The 26,356-nt window shown below is 43.5% G+C and overlaps 2 protein-coding genes and 1 pseudogene across 4 annotated transcripts in view; 2 read left to right on the top strand and 1 right to left on the bottom strand.

The window, feature by feature from the left end:
• Positions 1-1,419: 1,419 nt before the first annotated feature.
• Gart (trifunctional purine biosynthetic protein adenosine-3 Gart) lies at positions 1,420-4,742 on the top strand. Its single transcript, XM_050192908.2, has one exon. The coding sequence runs from the start codon at positions 1,691-1,693 to the stop codon at positions 4,673-4,675; it is 2,985 nt and encodes a 994-aa protein (XP_050048865.1). The 5' UTR covers positions 1,420-1,690; the 3' UTR covers positions 4,676-4,742.
• A 763-nt stretch (positions 4,743-5,505) lies between these two features.
• Positions 5,506-7,899, bottom strand: LOC140213616 (uncharacterized; annotated as a pseudogene).
• Positions 7,900-9,397: 1,498 nt separating this feature from the next.
• The window catches only part of LOC126545163 (protein MEMO1), a 28,795-nt gene continuing 11,836 nt past the window's right edge, over positions 9,398-26,356 (top strand). For 2 of the 3 annotated variants that reach the window (XM_050192928.3, XM_055078271.2), the window contains exons 1-8: positions 9,398-9,580; positions 10,620-10,704; positions 10,805-10,873; positions 14,188-14,300; positions 16,156-16,267; positions 18,509-18,645; positions 21,248-21,324; positions 22,483-22,587. In XM_050192928.3, coding sequence (XP_050048885.1) covers positions 9,520-9,580; positions 10,620-10,704; positions 10,805-10,873; positions 14,188-14,300; positions 16,156-16,267; positions 18,509-18,645; positions 21,248-21,324; positions 22,483-22,587 — 759 coding nt within the window. In that variant the 5' untranslated portion in view covers positions 9,398-9,519. Of the gene's footprint in view, positions 9,581-9,688; positions 9,862-10,619; positions 10,705-10,804; positions 10,874-14,187; positions 14,301-16,155; positions 16,268-18,508; positions 18,646-21,247; positions 21,325-22,482; positions 22,588-26,356 lie in introns of those variants that run through there. The other variant, XM_055078270.2, reaches the window with a different exon arrangement.

Below are 26,356 nucleotides of genomic sequence, written 5' to 3'. Positions count from 1 at the left end.
GACAGCCGGCCCCAGCGAAGGCTGCCAGAAACAATAATAAAGAAGGAGATGAGGGAGGACGAAGAAAAAAACAGCGGTTTTACTATATTAATTACTTTAGTGAAACACTGTTTCTGAGGCATAAAACAGGTGATGATATCAGGCTCATCGATCGATTGTCGATCGCAGGCTCGACAACAGAGCGGAAAAGAAAGAAGAGCAGAATAGCCGGACATGCCCTACTGCAGAATTTCGCCAATGCGCTCTCAGTAATATAGGAGACATTATGACAACATGCTGATAAATAGCAGCTATAATTAATTCATTGCAATATCGAATCCTACAGGGCTTTGATTAAGCCATCTTCAGAAAAAAGAACATTACGAATTGCAGCATCTTAAGGAATTGCGAACAGTTCTTGTCACCGTCTTGCTCGAGAACTTTTGAAGAATTTGGCGGGACTCGCAAAAGAACGCTCACTTATTGAGAATCTAATAGGTGGCACAGCGGAATTATGGTGGCTACCACAGCGCAACTGCCAACCGATTATGCCGACAACACAAGCAAGTTGCATATTCTGTATCGCCAAACAGCCTTTAGGTCACGAGCAGTAAAACAGCGCTAAACAACAGAACAAGGAGAGGGACACAGGCAACAGCGCTAGATTTAGGTGAACGTTAAAGAACCCCAGGTGGTCGAAATTTCCGGAGTCCTCCACTACGGCGTGCCTCATAATCAGAAAGTGGTTTTGGCACGTAAAACCCCATAATTAAATTAAATTAAGACAACAGCGCTATTGTCTGTGTCCCTCTCCTTGTCCTATTGTTTAGCGCTGTCTTACTGCTCGTAATCATGAACCAACCAGACCAAATGCGTACTCTTCTGCAGCCTTTAGATCGTTGACGAATGTAGTTCGGTGTCGTTCCATATGCGCCCAAAGGCTATATACACGCGGTGAAGCAAATGTAGGAAGCAATCGTAATTGATTCGTTTAGGCGCCGATTAACCTTCACGGCATCAGTGTGCTCCCAGAAGCGCGTCGGCGCGCCAACGCGTTTTCCGCCCCCTTTTCTCGTATTCCTGGCAGGTAGTCCTCTTACCCGACGGACGGCTTTCTCCCCTCTCAAACCAAGGCCATTCCGCGACCCGCGCAAGTGATAGCCGCGGACGCAGGCGAAATGAAAGTGAAGCAAACATCCATAATAGTACCGCTTGGTTTGTCACACGTTTGTCCCGTTCTTCCTGGATGGTTTACAAGCTTCATAAGCAGCGTGTTCCTCTGCCCATCGTTTACACGCACTGCTTAATAAAGTACTGATACATGCACTGCTACAGAGCTACAGAGCGAAACGGCTTACATAAAGAGACGCAAATACCGACACCGGATGGCGCTACCAGTCCAAGTTGTTATCGCTAAATCGCGTGGCGCGCCCGCGCGTTTGGAAGCACGCGGTGGTGAAGCCTGCGAAACGCCTTCGTCCGCGCACTGACCGCCGTCGCCGACGGGGCCCGCCGTCTTGCTATCTTATCACGTATGGCCTGAGCCGCTTCAATTACCCTCTGTTTCCCATCATTCCAGACCCGGCGGCGACGGGGCGCAAGCGAGAAGCCACCACTTTCGCACGGGTCCGCTCCGTGAGTGTGTCGCGTGAAGGGAGACGTCGCCAACGGCTTTCTTGGAAGCTACCGTGCGCGCCGAGCGTCGTCAGCCATGTACGACAAAGTCTTGGTCATCGGCAACGGCGGGCGCGAGCATACCATCGTGTGGAAGCTCGCGCAGTCGCCTCGCATCCAGACCATCTACGTTGCGCCGGGGAACGCTGGCACCAGCACCGAATCGAAGGCTGTCAACGTCGACATCAACGTGAAGAGCAACAAGTCGGTGGTTGACTGGTGCAAGGCGAATGGCATCACCCTCGTAGCCGTTGGCCCGGAAGAGTACCTGTGTCGCGGACTGGCGGATGACCTCGAAGCGGCTGGTGTCAAGTGTTTCGGTCCCAGCGCCAAGGCAGCGGAGATAGAGGCGAGCAAAGCGTTCTCCAAGGATTTCATGGCCAAGTACGGCATCCCGACAGCGCAGTACCAGAACTTCGAGAATGCAGAGAGCGCGAAGACCTACATCAGAAACGCCGATTTCCCGGCTCTCGTCGTCAAGGCAAGTGGTCTGGCCGCTGGCAAAGGGGTCATTGTCGCTGCTGATAAGACGGAAGCCATTGCTGCCATTGACACTATCATGAAGGACAAGGTCCTCGGGTCAGCTGGAGACACCGTCGTAGTCGAGGAGCTACTGGATGGCGACGAGATCTCCGTGTTGGTCTTTTCAGATGGCGTCAACTATGCTGTCATGCCGCCTGCACAGGACCACAAGAGACTCAAAGATGGCGATCAGGGTCCCAACACTGGTGGAATGGGGGCGTACTGCCCATGTCCGCTCGTCTCAGATGAAGTCATGGAGCAGATCAGAGTTGAGGTCGTGCAGAGAACCTTGGATGGCATGCGCAAGGATGGAAGAAAGTTTGTAGGTGTGCTTTTTGCTGGACTCATGCTGACAAAGTCTGGGCCCAAGGTTCTAGAGTTCAACTGTAGGTTTGGAGACCCCGAAACTGAATCTGTATTGCCTTTGCTTGAGTCGGACCTCTATGAGACAATGCTGGCTTGCACTGAGGGCAACCTTCCACGTGCTCTTCCTGTCTGGAAGAAGAACTTGTATGCAGTTGGTGTTGTCCTTGCCAGTGGCGGCTACCCTCAAAGCTATCCTAAGGGTAAAGTCATCACAGGCCTTGAAAAAGCCAGGGAGCATGGGGTGCAGATATTTCATGCTGGAACAGCGAAGAGTGAAAACCACATTGTTACAAATGGAGGACGTGTAATGGTCTGTCTCGCTACCCACAGTGACCTCCGAACTGCAAAGCAGCTTGCACAGCTAGGTGCAGAGATTGTGCACTTCGAAGGAAAGTTCTTCCGGCATGACATTGCCTTCAGAGCCATTGGCCGTGTTTCCAAGAAAGACCCACTGACATATTCAATGTCTGGAGTGGACATTGCAGCTGGTGATCGTCTAGTAAAGAGCATCACTGCACTGACAGATTCGACCAAACGACCTGGTACGATGGGGTCGATTGGTGGATTTGGAGGACTGTTTGACTTAAAAGCTGCAGGCTATACAGATCCTATTCTTGTCTCGGGCACCGATGGTGTTGGCACAAAGCTGAAGATTGCCCAGAGCTTTCACTTCCATGACACAATTGGGATTGACCTTGTTGCAATGTGTGTAAATGATATCCTAGCTCAGGGTGCAGAGCCTCTGTTTTTTCTTGACTACTTTGCATGTGGAAAGCTGGATCCTGGGGTTGCAAAGCAAGTGATTGCTGGAATAACTGAAGGTTGCAGGCAGGCCAAGTGCTCATTGATTGGTGGTGAAACGGCAGAAATGCCAGGAATGTATGCCATTGGCGACTATGATTTGGCTGGATTTGCTGTTGGAGCTGTAGAACGAGACAAAGTTCTGCCTAGAAGGGACATCAAGGATGGTGATGTCATCATTGGATTTCCATCATCGGGGATACATAGCAATGGCTACAGCCTAGTGCGCAAAGTGGTGGAGCGTGCAGGCCTTCGTTATGGCGACCGAGCACCTTTTGAAGAGTCAAAAACGCTTGGTGAGGTCCTGCTTACTCCTACGAAAATTTACATCAAGATGCTTCTCGAGGCTGTGAAAAGAGGATACATCAAAGCCCTTGCTCATATCACTGGCGGTGGCCTCACTGAAAACATACCAAGGGTATTGCCACCTGGCTATGGTGCATTCTTAGACTGCAACAATTGGCTAATTCAGCCAGTGTTCAAGTGGATTGCCAATGAAGGCAACATTGGTGATGAAGAAATGCTGAGAACATTCAACTGTGGCCTTGGTATGGTTGCCATTGCATCTCCATCAGATGCTCAAGCCATCATTGATGAGTCAGAAGGACAAGGACGTATTGTTGGACAGATCATGGCCATTGAAGAAGGCTCTCCAAAAGTTAATGTTCGGAACTTTCAGGAATCTCTCAACACTCGTGTTGATAAAATTGTAAAGAGAAAGTTTGGTGTGCTCATATCAGGATCAGGAACAAACCTTCAGGCCCTTATTGACCACATTGAGCACATGAAAGGGCGAAGCGCAGCTGAAATTGTTCTTGTCATCTCAAATGTGGATGGTGTGGAAGGTCTTCGTAGGGCTCAAAGAGCAGGAATCCCAACTAAGGTCATCAGCCACAAGGGCTACAAAGTGAGGGCCGAGTATGACATGAAGCTACATGAAGCGCTGACAGCAGCAGGAGTGGAGTTCATTTGCTTAGCAGGTTTCATGAGGATCATAACAGCAGAGTTTATAAACAAGTGGTACGGTAAGATCATCAACATCCATCCATCTCTGCTGCCTTCCTTCAAAGGGCATGATGCTCACAGGCAAGTTCTGGCTGCTGGGGTCAAGATCACAGGCTGTACCGTTCACTATGTGGTTCCTGAAATTGATTCTGGTGCAATCATTGCACAGGGAGCAACAACTGTTGAAATAAATGACACTGAGGAAACTTTGCAAGAGCGTGTGAAGAAGGTTGAGCACAGAGTTTTTCCAGAAGCCATGGAAATGGTGGCACAAGGAAAGGTTTTTCTTCGACCTGATGGCAAGATTGTTTTCACCAGAAATGACTGAAGTCACCACATGAAAGTGCTGCGTGAGTCAAATATATAACATGGATGAATTAAATTTTTGTCCTAAATAGTGTGTGTACTGTTTGCAGTGTGCAGTGTGTGCACACTGCACTTTTTCTGCCTAACATGCTGGGTTGTAGCATTAAATTAAAAAAAAAATTAAATTATGGGGTTTTACGTGCCAAAACCACTTTCTGATTATGAGGCACGCCGTAGTGGGGGTCTCCGGAAATTTCGACCACCTGGGGTTCTTTAACGTGCACCTAAATCTAAGCACACGGGCGTTTTCGCATTTCGCCCCCATCGAAATGCGGCCGCCGTGGCCGGGATTCGATCCCGCGACCTCGTGCTCAGCAGCCTAATACCATAGCCACTGAGCAACCCCGGCGGGTGTAGCATTAAATTGTGAACCTCATTCACTTCACTAAGCAATGCTGTTTGCTTACAATAGGTGTATACTTGTTACTAACTAGGCAAGTGGCTTGTTTCATCCACTATACCACGAATTCAAAGTCAGTTGTTTGTTATACTCTACCCTTCATTGGTGCAAATGGCTGTTTGCAGTTCATCAATAGGCCACAAGAGCCTTGATGGGATGGGACTGTTCTGAGCACTTAATTTACTAACATTTAGGTTGGTTCTAGCGTTGGCTGTTGCAAATCATGAATCTAAAAAATGCAACTGTCCTATTGCACGTGTGGCGCATTGCATGCGAGCATGTGTCATGTACATTACTGAACAGTAAGAAAGTAGAAAAGCGTGTAAAATGTGCCACAAATGAAACTGTTTACAGGCACCGCTGCGAAGTAACAAGAGGTCAAGGTATGCCAGCACATTTTTCAATTTCTTTTTAGTTTGACGATTAAATTTTTACTTCACACTGACCTTATAAAGCAGTCTTATGTGACATTCAAAGGCAAAAAAGAGTGAAAAAAACCATGCTGGCATATGTTACTGACAAAAAATTGCCCAAACTTAGCTGTTACGCAAACATTCATAACTAGCGAATGGAGAGCAGGAATTGTAAACTTTTTGGCACAGAGTTAGCCAACTAACCAGACAGTGCAATTAACTCAGATCTTTGCCATCAGATAATTGGGAATCAAATTATAGCAAAAATACCAAAGAAAAAAAAAAACATTTTTGCCTGCATTTCATCACATAAAACATGATTGCATCAAAACTTACCATTCGATTTCATTCATCCTAGATCATTGCACAGGCTAGTAATAAAGGAACGAGCGTGCAAAGTTTCATTGAAAAATATTTATTAATTTCGAAGTTATAACTGTTTGCGCAACAAGAAAGCGCAAGAAATCAAGTTTTTCAATCCTTGTAGAAACAAGATCATCATGCACTAGGAAGTTAAAATCCACCAGGTTCATAGCTAGGGCCCTCCTTAGCTGCCACGAGCTCCCTTTTGGCTTTTGTTGCTGTCCATCTTTTCTTGCGATGTTTTACCTCACCCGTTGACTGACGCTGGGCCTTCTTCACACGGTACTGGTCACTGGTGCCACATGCTACAAGAGCGGTGGCCAGGTTCGATGCCTGCTTCACTCAAAATATCTGCTGTACTTCTGTTGCCATCATTGAAGTGGTACACAGCATCATATAAAACAAAAAGTAGGTTGTGCAGGCTCACGTGGACGTCTTTGGGAACCCGTTGCCAAATCATATCGTTGAAATTCTCGTTGACATTTTGGGTTTTTCCATGCAGGCACTTCTTTATGAGCTCATCCGTACAAAGGTCAGTATACACCGGCTTCACTTCGTTGAGTACCTCATTGGAAAGGCCTCTCTTGTGCTTGTAGCATCCACCACCGAGTGCATTCCGTCGGTTAAACCCGCACCAACTTTCAGTGCCAAGAGGGCACAGACCATGCCTTGGTGTTTCATCTGTTGAAGTGCAGTGAAACAGGCTCGCTAATGCAGCTTGCTTCATGGCTTGCAGGTCTCCTACATTCGCTCTGATGGCAATACCATAATAGTTCTGCAACCGGTCGATGAGGACATCCGTTAACTTTCCTTTGCCTCCAAGCCCACGAACACTTTCTTTTTTCAACTTTCGTAGTCGGCATCCTACACGCTTCTGTACGTGCCCGATGCACTCCAGTTTGCGCACGCTATTTGCGCCATATATGCCCTTTATAGCCGCGTGGCTCTTGGAGTTGCCATCTCCATAGAAGTCTACATATCTTAAACCACGACTTCTTTCTGCACGCTCGAACATACGATAGAGCACTACTGCCTCCGTGCCACCAGCACTACCGGTGTAGTTCGCTTGGCACTGGGTATGATTTGCCTTCCACTCCAGAAATTCAGTGCTTGAGGGCTTCAACTTGCTTTTCGAATCGCACGCCCTACATTTAATTGACATGCCTTCTACGTCAATAACTTTCCCCGTATCAATGGATATCAAGGACACACAGCCGTTCAATGAAGAATGCCCACGCATTTGCCATGTGCGATCACCTAACACACCACACTCAGTACTTTGTAGAACACAACGCACTTCAGCAACGGCATTCATCATTGACTTAGACGCAACAGTCTCTGCAGCTTTATAGAGCTTTTCAAATATATTTTGGTAGGCAGAATGCCAAGGCGGCGGTGGCATGTTCATTACTTACGTCAGCGTTACAGCTCCAGAATATCCCTTGCCCAGCTGACACATTGCGTAGACAAGACGCACGTTATTCTCAATAGCACTTCCAGCCTTTTTTGACGATTGAAATTAATGTGCATATGCGCACGCATCACATAGAACAGCATATGCACATGATATTCCAAGCTGCGAGCATTCTTCCAATCTGAGCGACGTCTTCTTGCATTCCGGGCAGGCTAGTTTTGCAAACAGATGTTAGGATCTCCATATCTATAATCCTATTACCTTGCAGCGGCGCTTCACAATTGTTCTCCAAGTTCCTAAGCTTTGCAGCACTCGCCGATACATTCACGTCCGCATGGTCTTCGGCCGGTGCATTCATCGTGTGGCGATTGCCAAGAAACTTCCGTTTTAATTGCCTTTTTACCCTGAACTTGGCCATGCCTTCTTATAAAAACGTCCAGCCTATGTCCTTACTGTTGCTACTAAAAATAATAGCTATAAAAAGGACGAATCCGGTAGCATTCAAAGCGGTCGCATAGAGCCATATAAAGTGCACAGAAGCGCACCATAGAATACGCACATAGAACACATACGCACGCAATGTAAACATCAGAGACGCTTGTAGCATGCTTGTAGCGTCATGCATCCCCCTTGCGGAAATTTAAAGCAATGTTTAAAAAAAAGAAAGCCTTACAAGTTGCCTTTGAATAATCTTTTAAATATAAGACTAGAACATAAAAGAAAATTTTCAATATACGCCGTTGATTATCGCTGAGTTATCACTTTCTGTATACCAAACCACATTAGTTTCGGTTTCAGAACTGTTCACCATCTGTTCGAAAGTTGGCTATAACTTTTGAACTAAATAAGATACGAACATGATTCTTGCTGAAAAACATTTTTGAATGTTTGGGGATTCTCCAACTCTAAGAAAAGAAAAAAATATCATTTTTACAAAAAAGCGCCTTTTCAAAGGTGGCCTTTAGCTCGAGTGCTCCTATCTAAATACATGTAAAAGGAGAATTCGTTTTTTTCGGCAACCACTGCACCAAATTTGACGAGGTCTGTTGCATTTAAAAGACAAACTTAAAATATAGTGACTGTTGATTTCGAATTTATGAGTTAGGTCGTCAATTTTTATTAAAAATTGGCAAAAATCGAAAATTTTCAATAAACGAAACTATCAAGTTTACAACTCTGTAACTCAACCACTAAAATGATAATACAATTCTGTGAATTGCATCTAATAGTACATCTAAAGCGGACAAAATTGATATGTTACACATGAATATAAAAAAATTTAATTATAGGGAAATACAACTTTCGCAAAACCGTTGTAACCAACGTAACAAATTCACGTAATATGTAAAATGACATAATGAATTTGTCCGCTCTGAATGATCTAATGGATGCCGTTTACAGAACCGTGATATCAGTTCTTGATGCAGAGCTATGAATTTGTAAACTTCGTGCTTCTATTTTTTTCAAACGGTCAAATATTTGAAAATCATTTTAAGAAAATTCAAGCCCTAAATCGAAATTCCGCTTCCAACAGTCACTAGAACTGAACTTTCTCTTTCAAATGCAACAAATTTCATCAAAATCGGTCCAGGGGTTATCTCATAAAAACGTTTTTGCCTTTTACATGTATTGAATAGGCTGCGTCGGAGTTGGGCCCGAGCTAAAGCTTCCTCTTAAGCCAAATCGTATTTCAGAAAAATTGACGTCATTGCTAGGACACAAATGCAGCACCCATGGCAGCACCTGTTCGCGCATTGAGGAAGAGGGTGGCGCTTGCCCTGGTTGCCGGCACTATTCAGTGTCGGGCAACGCGAAAGGTCGCTGGTTCGACCTCATTTCTGTCGGTCTTGTGGGGGCCTGCCGATGTTCTCTCGCGGAGCTTTACATAATGGGTGCTACTGAAACATCGCTTAAATAACAGTTGTGTGACCAAACTTGTACCTGTGTGTTCGCTGCATAGTTTCCCGCCGCATTTGGTGTTGTTTTGGGATGTAAGGACCCAGGTAATTCAGGCATTGTGGACCCAGGAAAAACTGCGCAGATCCTTAAAAAGCACTGAGTTTCGTTTTCGATTCCGACTGAATCTCCCAGGAGAGGGCGTCTGCGCTGAGCGTGCTGGTTTTTGTTTGGATCTCGGGTGTACGCGATTGGGATATTTTTTAACATCCCTTTACTTTAATTTCTAGCACACACAGTTTACCAAAATTGGCACTGCAATGTCATCTCAACGCCTGGTGAGAAAAGCGTCACATGCGGGTAGTTGGTACACCGACTCGGGTAAGGCAAATTGGTGCTCGAGTGACTTTTTAAACGGGCACAGCTGTTTCTACAAAGGCTTTTGTTTCCTTAAGTGCGCATTTCGTGGTGAAGTAACTCAATTTATTACTTATGTAGCGGACGGCCAAGTGGCCTGAGCAGTGGTCAAACGCTTTCCGTTTCGATAACTTTGCGAACTACTTGCGTTTTGCGTTTTGAAACGGAAGGCTGTTGCTGCAAGATCTCGGAAAGTTGACACCACCTCACGTCGTTTTGACAGCTTCTGCGGATGTCCCAGCTCAGTTATGATTTCATAGGAAAAATAACGAAGGAGGCAAATGTTATGCTTGTGCCTGAGTCCATCGGTGTCACACGACCACTTTCGATCGCGATAAAGCCCGATCCGGATTGAAATTCTCGGTCGCGTTTGGCTTCTTTGCACGATCTGCGGAAAGGAGCCAATCGCAGTCGAGAATTTCGATCCGGATCGGGCTCAATCGCGATCGAAAGTGGCCGTGGGACACCGGTATTAGTCTCGCACGGCTGGCGGTTCCTGTTTATTTGATTGTGGCACCGTTTTTAATTCATCACGTAGCACGTTTCATGTGGATATGACAGAATGCCGATAGGCAGTTCACGTGCATCTTTCATGATTGTACTCTAGCCAAGCATGAAATGCCCAGAAAAAAAAAAAAAAGTATTTTGTCTGAAAAGTTGTCTGAACTACGAGTTTGTGACGTTTAATCTAAGCGTTATCGCTGAGAAATCTTGGCGTTGGCAGCGAATTATTTCTGCTAAAATGTCATTGAGATAAAAGAAATTAGGCCTTTGCACATGCAACCTGTCTTTTCTGCTCATCAGTCGTGAACTGTATCTTGAGATGCTGTGCAAACAGGCATCCCATATGAAGATCTCATTTCTGGTCTTTTCCAAAGCTAAAGTGCCCACATAATGTATCATCTTCACTATCTACAAGTAGTTAAAACATGTTACACTGACAGACATGTGATATTACTAGTATTCCTGAATCACGTGGTTGCTTTTTTTGTTAATCTTTCAGCACGGGAATTAAGGTATCAACTTGAAAACTGGCTTTCGGCTGTGGGGCCACCAACATTTGGCCCGGCCAGGGCAATTATAGCGCCGTAAGTACAGGGTCCTCCTACATATGCTCAATTTTAGTGAACAGTCCAGCCTCTTTGCACTGAAGAACACTGACATAAACATCTGCTGTCCTTGTTGCAGGCATGCTGGCTATCAGTACTGTGGTGCCTGTGCTGCATACGCCTACAAGCAAGTCGACCCTTCTTCCGTGTGGGTATTTTTGTTGTGGCAGAAGACAACAGCTTCTCACTCGTGCTTTGCTAAAGACTCACCTTGAGAAGTGTGCATACATAAACGATCTAGTCTATCTCTGCCCAGATGAAGTGCACTTTGAGTAGACTCTTCTGACTTTCAGACTGTCAAATTGTTTGTGAGGTAGCTCTCTCTGACAGAAAGTTCTGTACCTGCCATAGTGGCTTTGGTGTTGTGCTGCTAAGCCCGAGCATGCGAGATCAAATCCCAGCCTTGGCGGCCACATTTTGATGCGAGTAAACTACAAAAATGCACATGTATCGTGCATTGGGTGCTCATTACAGAACCCCAGGGGTCAAAATTAATCTGAACCCTCCACTAAGGTGCACCTCATAATCATAGGGTGGGCTTGGCATGTAAAACCACAGAATTTTGAAGTTGCTTACCAAATTATTCCTAAGTCTGCATCCAACAGGTGAAATTGACAATGTACACAACATGAGCTTAATATCCGCACTAAAAAATCAAAAGCAAATAGTGACCTTAACATAGCAAATGCCAGGGCATTGGGTAATTTCCTGGGTGACAAGGTGTGGTCCCTTACGCATTGGCGTTGTGTGAATATAAGACCAAAGTGTTGTGCAATTTAAGAAATAGCCAGAGTGGCCCCTTAAGTCCATCTATACTCTGAATAAAGATATAAAAAGATCAAAAAGCGAATATTACAAGTGTGTATTTGACAATTGCTTGCGTGATAGTGGCAAAGTGTGGAGGAAAATTAACGAGGTATTAAACAACAGCACTAAGGATGCCACGATTGACAACCTTGTTATAAATAATAAAAGAGTTGGTGGAAAGGAACTAGCTAACCTTTTTAACGATTTCTTTGTTGAAATTGGCACTAGTACATACTGTCACGAAGCTACTAATCATATTCCGAGATTATTCGACACAATGTACTTACTGCCAACATCCATCACTGAAGTAACAACATTGTATAAGAAGCTTAAAAATAGCCGTAGCCATGATGTAGATGATCTAGAAATAAAACCAATCAAATATGTCATAGATTTAATTGCGCCAGCGCTTACACACATATATAACATCTCTCTTTCGACGGGGATTTTTCCAAACAACATGCAGGTAGCAATAGTTTCAGTAATCTACAGGAATGGTGACAAAAATTGTTTAGGTAATTACCGCCCGGTGTCAATCTTGCCTGTATTCTCTAAGGGACACGAGAAAGTGATTAATTCCCGTATTGAGAAATTTACTAAAAAATATAACCTCTTAACGAACTACCAATTTGGTTTCAGAAAGGGACTCTGCACTGAGACAGCACTTCTAGCTCAGAAGGAAGAAATATTAAACAATTTTGAGAATAAGGTAATGACATTGGGTATACTTTTAGACTTTAGCAAAGCCTTCAATCGAGTCAACCATCCAATATTGTTGGATAAGTTAGAGCACTATGGGTTTCGTGGCACAACACTACAACTTATTAAATCTTACTTGAGTGCGCGCCATTAATACGTCGAACTAAATAAGCATAAATCTCACCTATGGTCTATTGAATTTGGAGTTCCACAGGGTAGCATACTGGGACCAATTCTCTCTCTTTTCTTTATTAATGATATTGTAGAAATATATGAGGATTGTAGATATGTTATTTATGCCGATGATTGCTCGGTACTCATTAAGGGAAAAAACATTGATATTTTAAGACATTGTAAGACAAAAGAGAAGTGAATTCTGTCACAACTTGCAGATTTGGTGCCTGAACAATAGGCTCATTCTTAATGAGTCAAAAACTAAGTGTGTGTTGTTTCGCACCCCACGCATTTTAGAAAATATAGACGGCCATATTGCTCTCAGGCCATTCAAAATTAAAATAGAAAAGTTTGTTAAAATTTTAGGTGTCATTTTCTCAGAAAACATGTCTTGAAATGAACATATGAAAACTTTATTACCAAAATTAAGTAGAGCCGCCGGTGTATTAAGCCAGAACCGTCACACTTTCCCAGTCAGCATTAAAAAGATGTTGTATTTCGCACTCTTTAACTCTCACTTACATTACTGCATGCTAATATGGGGAAACACGACAGCATCGAACTTGCAGAAACTCTTCCTTATTCAGAAAAAAGCACTTAGATCAATAGAAAATTCCTCGTTCTTAGAACACACAGAACCACTCTTTCACAAACATAAAATTCTAAAAATCCACAATATATACAAATACAAATTATTAAGAACCTATAAAGACACTACATTAGGTAGGGCGGAACTATTCTAAGAATTATAAAATCTCAGAGAACGTACAATTTTCTACCCTTTCCGATATCAACCGCCATACTACGTTCCCTTCTCGCGCACCCATTATGGGAAAGAAAAACTTGACTATGCTCTAGCAACTACACTAAATAAGCTAGACCAGAAAAATGTGGATATTCTGGCCCTTACTAACAAAACCTTATTTGACCTGTTTGTTTGACTGTATTGAAACTGCTTATGCTTGTTTATTGAAATATGTATGCTGTGTAATTGTTCTTGTAATTGCCATTTGTGATGGAAGTGTCTGATTGTTTCTTTATTTGCTGATGGTTACATAACTGAATCCATATACCAAATCGTCGTGTCACTGCTGCTGTATGGGTGGCTAGAGCTTAGTCAAGCTGCACAGATGCAGCTTCTTTCTCTGGCCCCCTATTTTCGCAGTAACAATGTATTGTCTGCAGCGAAAATAAAACTTGATTGATTGATGCCCTGTCTACGACGTCATAGACCCAGCAACCCATAGGTGCCAGCCATTAGATGATTGTTTGTGATCACGAGAAAGTTTGGTTGTGCCACATGCACATCCAACCAGTTCTTAAGCAAACCGAAAAGTGGAAGTTAACACATCTTGCTCTTCCTGCCATCACTTCTTTGTTGTCCCTCTCGAGAGCCTTTGTCAGACACTAAGTGTCAGTGCACCCGTAGAGAAGAAAGGCGCAGTAGTCGGGGCGTTACTATGAGGTACCCCAGCTGATAGGAAAGAGGACAAGGATAGGAAACACGTTGAGGAAGAATTGGGAAAGATTGCTCTCTCTACATCTATGTAATGAGGTCCTTTTCAGAAATTTATCTGACAGTATATTCAGTGAAAGGTGCCACACTCCAGTGTGTTCTCAGTTTTGAAGAAACGATGTTGCAGGGCCTCTTTAACAGTCTCACAACTTACCTTTGTGTTCTACAAATGCTGGTGCTTGCTGCTCGACAGCTCTCTTTAAATAACTTGCTTCATGACGGGTATGCATTGCTTTGCATTAGAGTATAATGTTTGCAACCTGCAGGCGGCGTGTCTTCATCCTGGGGCCCTCCCACCACGCCCGTCTTGGAGGGTGTGGTCTTTCCCCAGCTAAATCCTACAGGACACCCTTATACGATCTCACCATAAATCAGGAAGGTGTGTGTGTCTGAATGGATTTTGAGCTAGTTGGTTCATGCCAAATGTGGGTTTAACTAGAGAACTGAAAACACCGGGCAAAAGGTGGACAAGAAATCTTTGTCTTGTCTTTCTTTTGTCTGTTATCTTCAATTAGCAGTTAAACTAACTCACTATAGGTGTATGCATTCTAGACATGCACATTGTTCTTGTCACCAGACTGAAAAGAATGTATAAGTCTTTGTAAAGAAGATTGTTTTGGACACGCTGTGACTTTGCACCTAGATTTGTGATGATTCCATTAGTTGTCGCTGTAGTCGATCGTTGCACTGGCTCTTTTATATTCCTCATCACCTGCCACGGTGGCTATGGCGTTGCGCTGCTGGGCACAAGGTCGTTGGTTCAATTCTCGGCTATGGTAGTTGCACTCGGATTGGGGCAAAATGCAAAAACACTTATGCACCATGCTTTGGGTGCATGTTAAAAAAAAGACAAGCTGTTCCAAATTATTCTGGAGTACTCCTTTGGCATCCCTTGTAACCAACTGTGCAGTTTATGTATGTTAAAGCTCATGATCTAATCTGCACAGTTATACAGTGATATCATAAAATACTCACAGGAGAGTGAAGAAAAGAAACCATGCCAGCCAGTGTTGAACCTGGATACCCTCACTTTGAAATGTTGATGCTCCAATCAAAGAATATGTTGGTGGAATCATAGTAATCATATCTGCACACGCAGTGGTGCGCAAGACCACAGTAAATCAACATGGGAGGGAAAGATGAGCAAATGCAGCAGTGAGAACTGAAAAAAGGGAGCGATAGGAGAAGCAAGCAGTAGTCGTGGTTCTGCTAAGCACATTGTTCATTGCACTGCTGTAAATACTTTGTCCAACTGATATTGCATAAAACAGTGCATGTTATACTGCCTATAGTAAAACGCTAGCTGTCACTGTTGCAGCTTTGCACTTTGGGCCCAGCTGCGCACTCTTCCTTTTGCCACGTTGCCATATTAAACATGGTTTTTAGAGCAGTACTGACATATCTTCTAAGTTGTGGAGCGACTACCGCATATTTCTAGCACATAAAAAGCTGACACTTGGCAAGCATGGACACTGGCAAATGCTTGCAAGACATTTTAATTCGGTGCTAAAGTTTATCTCGAAATGTGGAGCTGGTGCCATGGATATCGTTATGTCATGATGCAAAGTTAAATTTGCTGATGTTCTAGGTACAATGATGTTGCTCACTAAAAAAACAAAACAAATGTGCTACGTGTGTTCTATATAGCTGTGGTTATTTATGGCAGCTGCAGCAACCACAGGAACAGGGTGAGCCAGTAACATGTGATATCGTGACACAGCTGCCTCCTGTTTGCGGAAATAAACTGGTTCATAGAAATAAGTATTATGTGTAGTTAATTATTTAGGGTGCTCTGACACTTGTCAGTATTAATTCTTGTGTTTAGAGTGTGTAGGTCTTCACTTAAGGAGAAAAAAAAAAAGGAAGTGCTGGAAATCTCATGTCAGTACTCCTTTAACTTGGAGCTGGTAATCCTGCAACTGTCATAGCGGAAAATTTTACATGTTTGTCTTTTTGAGCTTAGATTATGGAGCTTTGCCATCAGCTTTCTTTTTCATCTTATTTGTGTGTATTCAATTGCAACTTGTATTGCTGATCATGCCTAGTTCTTTAATTTTTTATTTGCCATTCCCGTCTATGTACTATCATCCTTGCTGGGCAGAGACTTGCTGAAAGTTTAAACAGCTGTTATGTGCAGAGGTTTTGACATGTGATTAACAGTTACTTCAATGCACTGCTTATAAATTTTGAAACCGTGTTGACTGGCTCATAATTCTGTGCATTCATGTTTGCAGTTTATGAAGAACTTTACGAGACTGGTGCATTTGAAGAGGTATCAATTCATGTTGATGAGAATGAGCACAGTCTAGAAATGCATCTACCTTACATTGCGAAGGTCATGGAAAAGTGAGTGCACCAAAGCCAATTTTCACCTGACTGCACATCTACTCCCCTTGGTGTAATGAACTATAATGACAATCTGTTTACTGCACACAGTTTCCTTTCCTCACTCATTTTATTTAAATGTAGCATCCATGGACGTAGTTATAGAATGCATATAAGTGAACCTTGCATGCACTTATTCTCTCTGTTTTAGTTCTGAGTTAATCAAGGAAGTGCATCTTTAATTACATGTGTATATTAAAGAGGCCAGACCCTGTGCATTCAAAATTTGGATGCCGCCAGTATGTTCTGCTCCAATTGTAAGATTGTGCACATTCTGTGCAGTGATCCTTCTCTGTGTTCCACAGTTTCAGTGTTGCCTCTGCTGTTACCATGTTGACATGCAGGCATACTATAATTATGTGTGGTTGCTTTAGGGGAAATGTGTAACATGCTGGAAATTTTACGTTGGCCACATGAAATGAGGTTAATGGAGACCAGGGCTTGTATGTTGTAATGTTTAATTTCATTTTTCATATGTTGTATTAGGTAGTAGCATATGAATCATGTTAGAGCCAACAACAAAGGGCAAAAGCAATGGAAAGTGAAATGGAATGTTGGAAATTATGGCCAATGCTGCATATGTGATTACCCATACCATTTTATGTTTGAGGTTCAGGGGGATAGCAAAGAAATCTGCTGAGTTGTCCTTATACAATATAGCCTCGATGTAACAAGCACAGATACAGTCGAACCCAGCTATATCGAATCCATTTACATGGAATTATCCTGTATATTGAACAATTTCTGAACACAGTATATTTACAATGAGTATATGTAGAAAAATTATGCTTACATCGAAACAAATAGCAACGACTCCCGATATATTGAACGTCAAGCAGCGCAAAAGTGCCCCCAGAAGTTGGATTTCCCTCTTGCTAGTGAGTTGGCTCGCTGATTTTCTCGTTCATTGTATTTGCACCTTATGGGCTATCTCCCGCAGTGTTGCCACGATGGCTAGTGCAAGGCGGCAGAACTTTCCTTTTACCGCGAAGCTCGAAATCATAATTCAAGTCAAATGTGGTGAGAAGCCGAATGTCGCCGCAGCGTACAAGATTCTGAGGAGCACTCTTAGAACAATATTGAAGTATAAGGGGTAGATTAGGGCTAAAGCGGACAAATGACTCGGTGCCCGTAGCACCCGTGTACAAGTGGTTCATCCGAAACTGCTTCAGACGTGCCAACTTCTGTGTGCCAGTGATGACTGATAATGCTGATGAGTGTGACGAAGCCATTGCCAATGTTGCTGAAGTTTGGTGCAAGCTGTCAGAATTTCAGGAAGTCGTTGATGGATCGATGGTCGACGAGTTTGTGAGTGCGGATGATTTTGTCGTGACTATGGGAGAGCCCAAAGACTACATTGCCGACATCATACTGAGCACAAGTGAAAGCAGGCACTATGAGGAAAGCAATGACGATCCTTTGCCCACATCCTTCAAGGTGATTGGTGCATTCACACTAGTCTGTCGCTTCTTTGTGAATGTTGAAAGTTGCGACCTCAGCTGCTCCAACTCTTTAGACAATGTGGAGAAGTATGTGCTGTTACAGGTAGCGAGCCCAAGCAGAAGAAGATACAGAACTATGTCATGTGAAACTAAGCTAGTTTCATCAATAAATTGCAACCACCCTGGTTGCTCAGTGGCTATGGTGTTGGGCTGCTGAGCACGAGGTCGCGGGATCGAATCCCGGCCACGGAGGCTGCATTTCTATGGGGGCGAAATGCGAAAACATGCGTGTACTTAGATTTAGGTGCACGTTAAAGAACCCCAGGTAGTCGAAATTTCCGGAGTCCTCCACTACAGTGTGCCTCATAATCAGAAGGTGGTTTTGGCACGTAAAACCCCATAATTTAATCAATAAATTGCTCTTATAAGTGCTTTTGTGACATCCAATTCTTGAGCAGGCTTACATAAAATTATACCTTGTATCGGACTGATAGGCGTTTATTTTTTTCGAGTTCAATATAGCTGGGTTCGACTGTATGACAAACTATAGGATATAACAAGGTAAATCTATAATTAGTAAATTTTTTTCACCAATATCAGCATGTTTGCTTATAACCATTATTAGATTTAGTGGTGTTGTTCTGTTGGATGGGACTTAGTTTTAATGAGGTTCAAGTATAGTTCACGCTGTGATTATGTTGGTTGTTTCACTGTCATGCGGCTGAGGGTGTCATTTTCATTTTTCTTTTTGTGAAACCAGCCAGGAGTTCACCATTGTGCCCATCATTGTGGGATCACTGAGTCCCGAGAACGAGGCTTTCTACGGCCGACTGCTCAGCAAGTACCTCGCTGATGCCGACAACCTTTTTGTCATATCCTCAGACTTTTGCCACTGGGGTTGGTGATCTCTGTCTTTTCCATTTCCCAATCGGTGTTTCAGAGAGGTCAGCTTTATTTGACAGTGTTAGAAAAATGTTTAGCACCTTACATACATTAAACATGTGTGTTCCTTGAAAAGCACCTTCCTTGAAAACAGTAAGAAAACCTTAGCCGACAGGGGTGCCATCTAGTTCCTCATGTCAAACCTGTTCAAGCCAAGACAATGCACACACCTACTGCTGTTTTTATGTCAACATGTCTCATCGGGCTTATTGACACCAGGATCATGTAACAGTTTTAGAAATTTGGCCAGGCTAGCCGCTCATAACTTGCGATTAGGGTTAGTTGAGTGCAAGTGAAAGCTTATTTGCCATTTGTTCGCAATCTGTGATAAGAGTACAGCCATCAGGGCATTTCAAACTGATGTGGGACCCATGGGTGCCACCATGTTTGGCAATGCCATTTCTTAGGGTACGCAAACATTATGTACCGTTAATTAGATAAATATGAGCACCACTCTTACGGTTAAACCACTGGCTGATTTCAGCTCAAGTTTTCTACTGAGGTAGCAGTTTGCAGTGGAATTAGTTTAATACTGCGTTTGCAAGACATATTATTCACCTGTTCCATCCACAATAAAGCCAAAATGCAGCATCATCTGCAGTATTGCAACCCTTGTTCAAGGGTACACAAAGCAGTAAGGTTGGTCTTATTGTATTTCTTCAAACATGTTGAAGCCGTTGATACCCTGTTGCCGAAATCTAAGGAGTTGATTTCCTGCATTTTTTTTTCCAAAGGAATAGGTGAAGAAATCTTGTATAAAATGAAATGATATAAACGAAAATGGGCCTAATATTTCTAAATAAGCGCATAAAACTACATATATCTGCAAGTTTCTACACTATAACTTGATATTTAAAAAAATGTTGATATAGAATCCAACTTTCCCTTAAAGCAGTATTATTTGGGCTTGGTGGTAATCAGCTACAGCAGGAAACTGCATTTTAAACATGGACAAACAAAGAAAAAAACTGGATGCAATTGTGCCAAGTGCATCCAGCTTTTTCTACTTCTGTACCTTGTTTACAGCAGAACAGTATTTAAAAGAGTATGAATGCAAGCTAGTTGGTACAAACCTATGGGTAAAAACAGCGCAAAAGCAGTACTCATCATGTGTCCCTTCTTTGTCCGGGCTTATTTTGCGCTGTTTTCACCCATGGAACAGCATTGTTATAGGAACAGTATTGTTAGCCATGACAGTGTGAATGTTCTGTGCATACTGCAGTGGAGTCCATTTATAAGGATGATAAAAAGTTTGAACTACCTTATTTATTCGATTATAGGGTGGTCACGATTATAAGGCGAGGGTGCAGTTGGGAGATAAAAAAAAAAAAGAACTTAAGTATGCACACTAATATAAGGTGATATAGAGTAACCGACGGATTATTGAGACCTGGTGTAGATTGCCTGAAATACTGAATAATTGGAAGCCTGTGGAATAATCAATGCAGGCTATATGTGAATTTTGCCTTGAGGTGTGACTTCGCAGCAGCACAAAGTTTGCCTTATAGTATGACTTTTTGGCAGTGCATGCTGTGCCGCTGTGAAGCCACACCATAAGGCAAAATTATCACAGTATTGTGGCTTTACGGCAGCAGGCACTGCACTACCATGAAGCCACACCATAAGACAGAATTCATGCTGATGTGAAGTCATACCTCAAGGCAAAATTTGCATATAACCAGCAACCTGGCCTTTAATGTTGAATTTTTTGAATTCTAAGTGTGGGCTACACACAAGAAATATGGTATACTGCCTCACTTGCTAAGGCTTATTAGTTCTTACAGTTTGCACTGCCGTATAAAATCTGAATCGCTGGGAAATGTGGCTGCTGCCACCATATTGAAATATAATAACTTAATCTATTAGCCTCGCATATAAAATTACTTCGAGGCTAAAGATTCTTGAAAAAACCTCGCCCTATATTCGAATAAGTACTGTAAGTTGAGTGACTGTATATTGTTCCATATATTGTTACATCCAGGCTTACTTTACGCATCTTTAATCCACAGTGTTGTGAGCCATAAAACTTGTTACTGGGCTAGTTGGTTCCTTACGCTGTAAGAAAAGATGCAGTGATACATAGACATGTATCATATAGTACATGTATCATTGACATGATACATAGATACATAGACAGAATGAGAATTGCTCTTAGCAGTTATCATATGTGAATTGCGCTCTGTAATTATAATCAAAAGACAAAATCTGATTGCCATAATTGTACTTTTTGAATCCAGACTGGTTTTGTAAACCTTGGCTTGCTATTTGGTATAGCAGGGTCCATTGTCGTTGAATACATGAGAATTTAACTGTGTAATGTCTTCACATACTATAGGTCAAATTTTACTGTAGTGATGTTCTTATCTGACTGGAACTTGTTGGCTGCTCAAGCATTATGCCACTAGTGCTATAGTAAGCATATTTTGCAACATAGTGCCATTCACCATTTATTGTTTCACAGTGTGCGCTGCTACTCTGAAACTCCACATAAACTGGTGGTTTGGCGCACATTGTTTCAATGTTTTTTTTTGTCTTATTTCTTTCATGTGCCTTTCAGGGGCTAGGTTTCACTATCAGTTCTACGACAAGTCCTGGGGCAACATCCACCAGTCCATTGAAAAGCTGGACAAACAGGTTGGTGCTGGTGTAGTGTCTTGTACATAAAAGTGGGCTTATCTTTCGTGTTGCTCAAAACGACATGTCGAAATAATTGCTTGGCAACTGTAGAAAAAAAGAAAAGAAGTGCAGGAAAACAGTGTACGCATATTGTTATAGGCTAGAAAAGAGAGATGGTAAACTTTATGGATCAAATTGGGGAAGGATGACATGCCGTGTACTTGAGCACAAAGTGGCAAATGTCATGAAGTTGACTTTTGACCTATAGTGAAGTGCTTGCTGCAATATGTAATGAATGGCTGCCTGTGACTACCTGAGCATAAACTTGCTCTAGGTAGGTGCAAATGCACAGCTCAGCTTAATGCATTTGCCTTATTCTAACACACATTCTTCCACAGAGAATAAGTTAAAGAAGTTGCCTGCACATTGCGTAGTGTTGGCAACAATGCCATCAGTGCAGAGGAATGAGTATTCACCAGCATCATCGCCATAGTTATTCAAAATGGTGACAGTCTACGTTTTTGTGCTGATTGGTGTTGATAATGTTACACCTTTTAAGTGCCATGCTTGAGCATACTCATCTGGCCACTGAAGCACGCCCCAGACAGTGCCTGAGATAATTCATGAACCTCAGCCTCTATAGATTGGTTGTGCCATCTACTTGGAAGTTGGTTCAACTAAACTTTTATGGTAGGTTTTGTTTCTATGCAACAGATGGTGCAAGAAAGCTTACGAACTGTTGGTGGTGCTTGCATCTCTCATTTTCGATCACGGTGGACTGGCATAAAAAGCCTGCATGTTTTTTGAACAATGCAGAAATTCAATAACTCCTTATGAACGCTGATTCACAGGCCTTAGATATTCATTATGAAGTATCTTGAAGGTGCAATGTCGGCTACAAAGAGGCCATCTTGCTTGAAGAACACAAATTATCATGATTAAAATAATTAGCATCTGTATTAGTTTTTAGAATTACCAGATTTATTCAATTGCAAAATAATTAGTAACATATCACTAATAAATTGCATTCGAATTTTCAAGCCTGCCGACAGAAATTGAATTTCTGCTTAGATAGAAATTGAATTTGCACTTTGGGAAATGTGTGCTTAGCCTTGGAGCTACAAGCAACACCATGGATGCACATCTTCAAGCTGTGTTCATTACTTGCACTTTCAGGGGATGAGCATAATTGAGGAGCTTTCTCCAACTGCGTTCACCGCGTACCTCAAGAAGTATGGAAACACCATCTGCGGCCGCCATCCCATTGGGGTCCTGCTTAATGTAAGCTTGCATGGAAACACCAGCATCAGTGGGTTGAATTTCCTGTCTCAGTTCTGTGCTCTAACATCTCGATGCAGCACCTGATCCTTGCTATGAGATCATATAGATATGAGGAGGAGGAGGAGGAATAAATGTTTATTTTCAAAACAGTATCCCAGGGTAAGCCCCGGTTCTACTCTAGGTGGAAGTTCTCCTCATTCCAGGAACCCTCTGGCTTTCACTGTCACCTTGATATGATACGAGATTATAATAGCTCAAGATCTGCTCAACTTTCCCTATAAAGAAGGCGCATTGTGTGTGTTAACGCTGTTCATATACACTGTGCGTAATTGCCATATCTGACTGTTAAATGTGTTTGATTCTTCTCTGTGAAATGAAAATGTACCATGTACTTACTTGAACATGAGGACTACTTACTGTATTTGCATGATTCTAACGTGGCCCTGAATTCAACGCGCACCCAGTTTTCGTGGGCTTAAGGTAAGAAAATAAAAGTGAATGTAACATGCACCTGAATGTAAATGCACCTGATTTATAAAAGAAAAATATAGCATGTCCCCACTTTCACAATAAAAAAAAGTGGGACGTGCAGAATTTACTTTTCACATGAGGGAACATTTTTTTAGAGAGCTTTCGTTATGAAAGCACCGTGTCATCATCATCTTTTGCACTTCATTAGCCACATATAACAAACACACTAGGCGGTACTTTTGAGCGATCACCTTTAGAGATACTACTATCACTTTCACAAGATTTTACGTGACTTTGCATCTGACTTGACAAAGTATGTGGCCGAGAGCATTCCTGGCGCTCTGAGCCTCGAGGCCTCTGAGTGGCACCTGTTGAGGTTGATGTACACCGAACGACAGCAGCCAGTCCGAATCCCTGCAGAGCCCCATCGCTTTAGTTTATTCTGTTCCTTCAAGGTCCCGATGCTCGCACCATCTGTATGATATAGCGGACACTACATCCCCTCTTCTCAAGATGAGGTGTGACACACGGGAATGCACACAAGATCTCATCACAAGTTTAGTCTTCTTGGTGGTTTTATGATGCGACCAAACCTAGACCTCCTTTCAAGGCGATCTGAGGCTAGTTGTCCAGTCTCTGATGCATTGTCGTAAGACTCAGGCGGACTCGCAGTTGGCGTCGAGGGTATAGCTGGCTTGTCCGCATCTTGTCTCTCATTCCCTGGCGTGGTTACCAGCACCGGCACAGCTGGTTGGCTATCACTGTAGACTTGTTCTGACGGCCCCAGTGCATTTCCATTTGAGCCTGATTCAAGTCTGGGAGAAACTTGACTATCTAGAGACTTTTCAGTTTTTGGGACAAGGTGTTTTCAGTTGCATTGAATGACGCCTTTTGCAGTTTCGACCACGTATGAGCACGGACGTTGGGCAGGTGACAGCACAATAGCAGGGAATTTTATGTCACTGACCCAAACTTCTTCGCCCGCCTCAAGTTGGCGAAGGGCAGAAGCCGCATAGGTTCTGCACGCATGTCTTCTGTTATAGTCTTTCGCTTGCTTCTTGCATGCAGCTTTATCGAGCTGGTCGAATACTGAGGCTGCTGGCCAAGCAGGCTGGAGCTGCTTTTCAGTCTTTGGGACATGTATGCGGAGGCGCCTGCCCAGGAGAAGCTGCGCAGGGCTAACACCATTGATGCACGGAGTGCCCCGATAGGACAACAAGGCCAAATAGGGATCTTCAGCCTTCTTTGGAAGATCTTTGACTGTTCGCACCATATGTTCCACTTTACCGTTCGATTGTGGAAAGCTGGGACTGTTAGTGATGTGACGGAAGCCGTAGGGCACAGAAAAGTCTGCAAATTCTCTCGCTGCGAATTGTGGTTCGTTGTCACTGCAAACCTCCCCTGGTATTCTGCAACATGCGAACACGCTTTTAATGGCCAATATTATCGCTGGTGTTCTCGTACAGCATAGGCTTGTGACCTCTGACAAATGCGACCTGTAGTCTATAAGTACGTAGTCATCACCACTGAGGTTAAACAGGTCAATGCCTATAACCTCTCAAGGCTCTCTTGGTGTTTCAGAAACGAGCATAGGTTCTGCACGCTGAACTCTGCTCTCGGCACATTTAGAACAGTTCATTACCAACATCTCAACTTAGGAATTTATGCTGGGCCACCAAACAGACTCCTTAGCAAGAGACTTGCAGTGGCCTATCCCTTCATGGCCATCGTGAAGAAGCTGCAATATCTGTTGCTGGTATGATGCCGGAACCATGACGTGAACACCCCTACAGAAGGAGATCTTCACCGATCCAAAGATTGCCCCGGTACTGCCAGTACTTCCTTACATGTGTCGGCACATGGGATTTCCTTGGCCAATCTTTCTTGCAGTACTGGATGAGTAAATGGCATTCTGCATCACTCGCTTACACCTGACAAAGTTCATGAAGTTGTGTCAAAAGGATATCTGGCAGGGCGCGAACGGTCTCGTGGACAAAGAGCTCAATGTTGTCAGCTTGTTTTGGAGTAGTTTCCGGGCTTTAAACTTGTCTTGTCAGAGCGCGCAACAGCGTGTCAGCCGTGGCTGATTGTTTTCCCAGTACATAGAGTACTTGGTAGCAGAAGTAGCAGGAATGCTGAATTCTAGGTGGCAACATGTCCACATCCATAGAGCCGAGTAATGCTACAATAGGCTGATGATCCATTTCAATGTAGCACTGTGAACCATGGGTGAACTCCTCGAATCGCTGCACTGCTCAGGTAACAGCCAACGCCTCTTTCTCAGTCTGGCTGTAACATTGCTCTGTAGACGTCAGCGACCTTGATGCAAAGGCAACTGCTCGGCATTTACCAGAAGGTTGCTGCTGCAGCAATACGGCTCCCAAGCCGAAAGAGCTTGCGTTGGTGGACACCATTGTCTTGTAGGCGGTATTGTAGCGTGCAACGCAAAGGTCTGAACACAGCAACCGCTTGAGACTTTTGAAGGCGGTCTGCTGATCAGGTCCCTATGTCCAATGTGAATCTTTGCATAGCAGGCAGACTTCGAGTCTCACAGAGAAGATCATGCTCTTTCTATGGTGCGCACCAAGTAACCAAACCAACTGGAGCAATCGTCAATACGACCTGCCCTCTTTGATGCATCTCTGTATGCCAACTGGACTCCGCCGAAGAGAGGCCGCTCTACTTTATCGCTTATGGCTAGGGGTGGCCTTCACAAAATCTTACTCGTTTCGCATTGGAATGGCTGACAATGCTCTCTGTAATGCCTGTCTTTGCAGACGCTAGAACACATTCTGTGTGACTGTCCTGAATATAATGTTCAGAGACAGTCCATGGCGTCCGTTCTAGTGCACCTTGACAATAGACCATTGTCAGTTGCAACTACTTTCACATATCGCCGACAGAAGACATCGCAGCTGAAGGCGACGAAGGGACTACTTCAGTTTTTGAGAGAGACGGGCTTGGATAAGCGACTGTGACAGTGATGTCACGTACCGTGCAAGAGTGACAGACTGTAACTGACGATGTGTGTGCTGTGTTATGTGGTCTCTCTCTCTCTCCTCCCCATCTTTCGTCCCCCCATCCCGCTCCCATGTGTAGGGTAGCAAACCGTTTAAGCTAAACTGGTTAACCTCCCTGCCTTTCCTTCTCCACTTTTTCCTTCCTTCCTTGCATAGCAGAGTGCAGATCACAGTAGTTGTCTTGCCAACGTGTGGCAGGAAGCGTCGAACATGGTTCACAAGCCCAAGTAGACGACTAACTGGGGAGACATCTTTGGGAGGTGGCATATATTGAATTG

This window comes from Dermacentor andersoni, chromosome 10 (assembly GCF_023375885.2).
Source record: "Dermacentor andersoni chromosome 10, qqDerAnde1_hic_scaffold, whole genome shotgun sequence".
NCBI classification, from domain to species: Eukaryota; Metazoa; Arthropoda; class Arachnida; order Ixodida; family Ixodidae; genus Dermacentor; species Dermacentor andersoni.
The sequence above is the reverse complement of the archived record's forward strand: the minus strand, read 5'-3'. Positions and strand labels throughout refer to the sequence as shown.

Coding starts and splice junctions, on each gene's coding strand:
- Gart (XM_050192908.2), top strand. CDS start 1,691: ATGTACGACAAAGTCTTGGTCATCGGCAACGGCGGGCGCGAGCATACC.